This window comes from Austrofundulus limnaeus, unplaced genomic scaffold (assembly GCF_001266775.1).
Source record: "Austrofundulus limnaeus strain Quisiro unplaced genomic scaffold, Austrofundulus_limnaeus-1.0 Scaffold174, whole genome shotgun sequence".
In the NCBI taxonomy this organism is placed as follows: Eukaryota; Metazoa; Chordata; class Actinopteri; order Cyprinodontiformes; family Rivulidae; genus Austrofundulus; species Austrofundulus limnaeus.
Window position 1 is genome coordinate 744,469 of NW_013952576.1, and position 1,962 is coordinate 746,430.

Below are 1,962 nucleotides of genomic sequence, written 5' to 3' on the forward strand. Positions count from 1 at the left end.
AATCTGACGTGACATGTTCGTACGAACCCTTTGTACGAACAAAAGTAAGAGAAATTTAGGATAAGAATACGAACATGTTCTTGCATGAGGCCCATTGTGAGACTCCGTTACAAAATGTGTCAAAAGTAGAGACTACAAACTATACAGCAGTTTTTAAATTGTGTCATTAGATCAAGAGAAGAAAACCAGAGTTACAATAAATGGTATATCTTACTTTTTTTTCTGAAAATGGACGTTCAATTTTGAAGCGTGTTGCAGCTGAAGGGAGCAGGAAACACGGTAATCTCATGGCAAAAACACAGCTGTTCATCGTCAGTCTCATCTTTCTCTTAAACCAAAAAACATATAACCCCCCAGACCTCCTTTTTGACTGAGGCTCCAAGTTATCTGACAAGTAGTAAAAAATCTACAGGAAGAAGAAAATAAAAAGAGGCGAAATTTGAATGGAGATTGGTGGCAATGTTGAGCCGGTGAGAGCAGGACTTTATTAATTAGGTCTGTGACTTTTAACATGTTTGGATTATATAGTTAGTGTGTAGTTTTGAGTGTTTAATCTTCATTTTAGCCAGTTTTAGTGTGTTTTAAAGCAAAACAATGAGGGAATTCTTTTAAAACAAGGAGAAGCACGGAGGTCTGCAGAGGCAGAATGACAACACGTGTCTTATTTCTCCCCCCTCACTCTTGCAGTTGGAAAAAAATAAATATTTTATCTCTGGATAAAACCTACAGCAACTTTTCACAATTTTTCCTATTTTCCACATAGAGGAACTCATCCTATTTTCCCCCAAACCAATATGTCAGCCTCCGTCTACAACATGGTAACGTGACAAAGCACCCGGCTGTTCGACTTTGAGAATGGTGGCGCAGAAACCTTTTAGTTACAATTTAATTAAAAGATGTCAACTTGTCCATCCAGCCTTCCAGGTTGGAGCCAGACTCTGACCCAGAGCCAGAGAAGAACGAAGACGAACTAAATTTGTTGGTAAATCCAGACCTTATTTGGCAGGTCAGTTGCAAATAATTAGACGTAATAGTTCAGAAAACGTCATAGAAAAAAAGAGAAGTTGAAAAATATGACTCAAACATAATAAAGATATGTGCACAGCACCAGGAGAGACTAAATTCTAATTTTCTGCGCTGCTAGAGACTCCAAGTACACAGCAAAATGTATTCAATAACTACAAAACGTGGCTTTTGTGTGAGATGTCCCCTTTAAAACAAGCTGACCTGCTACATTCTTCTGGTAATCTTCAAGCAGCTGAGGTTTCTCACCACACAAACCAACACAGAGGAAGCTTACCTGTGGAAGWGGGGAGGCTCGCAGAGGCTGCAGGGGAGGAAAAGTCAGCAAATCCAGCGATGAGGTCTGAGCTGCCTCCTGAATGCGTGGACACAAATATAACATTGTAGAAAAGGAGGCAGAAGTTCATTATTAAACAAAAAGGGGCAGGTACCTGCTGCTGCGCTCTGATTGGATGAAGGGTCGATGACCAACAGGTCGGCCAGTCCACTGCTGGAAGACTTGACTGTGGACTGAAGAGAGTGGATACAGTGATTAAACATGTAAACAATAAAAACCAGGTGTAACACCTAAAGCCTGTGCAGACCTTGCCCTCTGGACTCTTGTCTCCAGTGTAGTGGGCTGCAGCCCCCAGGTCCAGCGTCTTGCTGCTGGCTGCTCCGCTGCGTTTCCGTGTGGTGGTGGTTGTGGTTTCTGTTGCTTGTGTGATCTGGATGCTCTTTGTTGTGACGGTTTCCTCTTCGTCTTTGAACTCGACTGTTTCCTGTCGACCGTTTCTTGATGCCCTGTCCTCCTCGTCACTGCAGCAGCCAGATGAAGAAAAAGCATGAGTACACGAGATTTTCCGGTTGTTTCGTTGCTCCGYTCTTATGGTATATCAGAGAGCGATGTTCTCTGTATGTTGATGGTTGTCTATATCAGGGGTTCTTAACCTTTTTGAC

At 42.2% G+C, this 1,962-nt stretch overlaps 1 protein-coding gene across 1 annotated transcript in view; it reads right to left on the reverse strand.

Moving 5' to 3' along the window:
• LOC106524043 (clathrin interactor 1) overlaps window positions 1–1,962 on the reverse strand; it is a gene marked incomplete in the record, with an annotated part of 17,805 nt that overhangs the window by 5,393 nt on the left and 10,450 nt on the right. Inside the window, 3 exon segments of the mRNA XM_014017676.1 lie at window positions 1,301–1,378; window positions 1,455–1,533; window positions 1,608–1,814. Of these exon segments, the coding sequence (XP_013873130.1) occupies window positions 1,301–1,378; window positions 1,455–1,533; window positions 1,608–1,814 (364 nt within the window).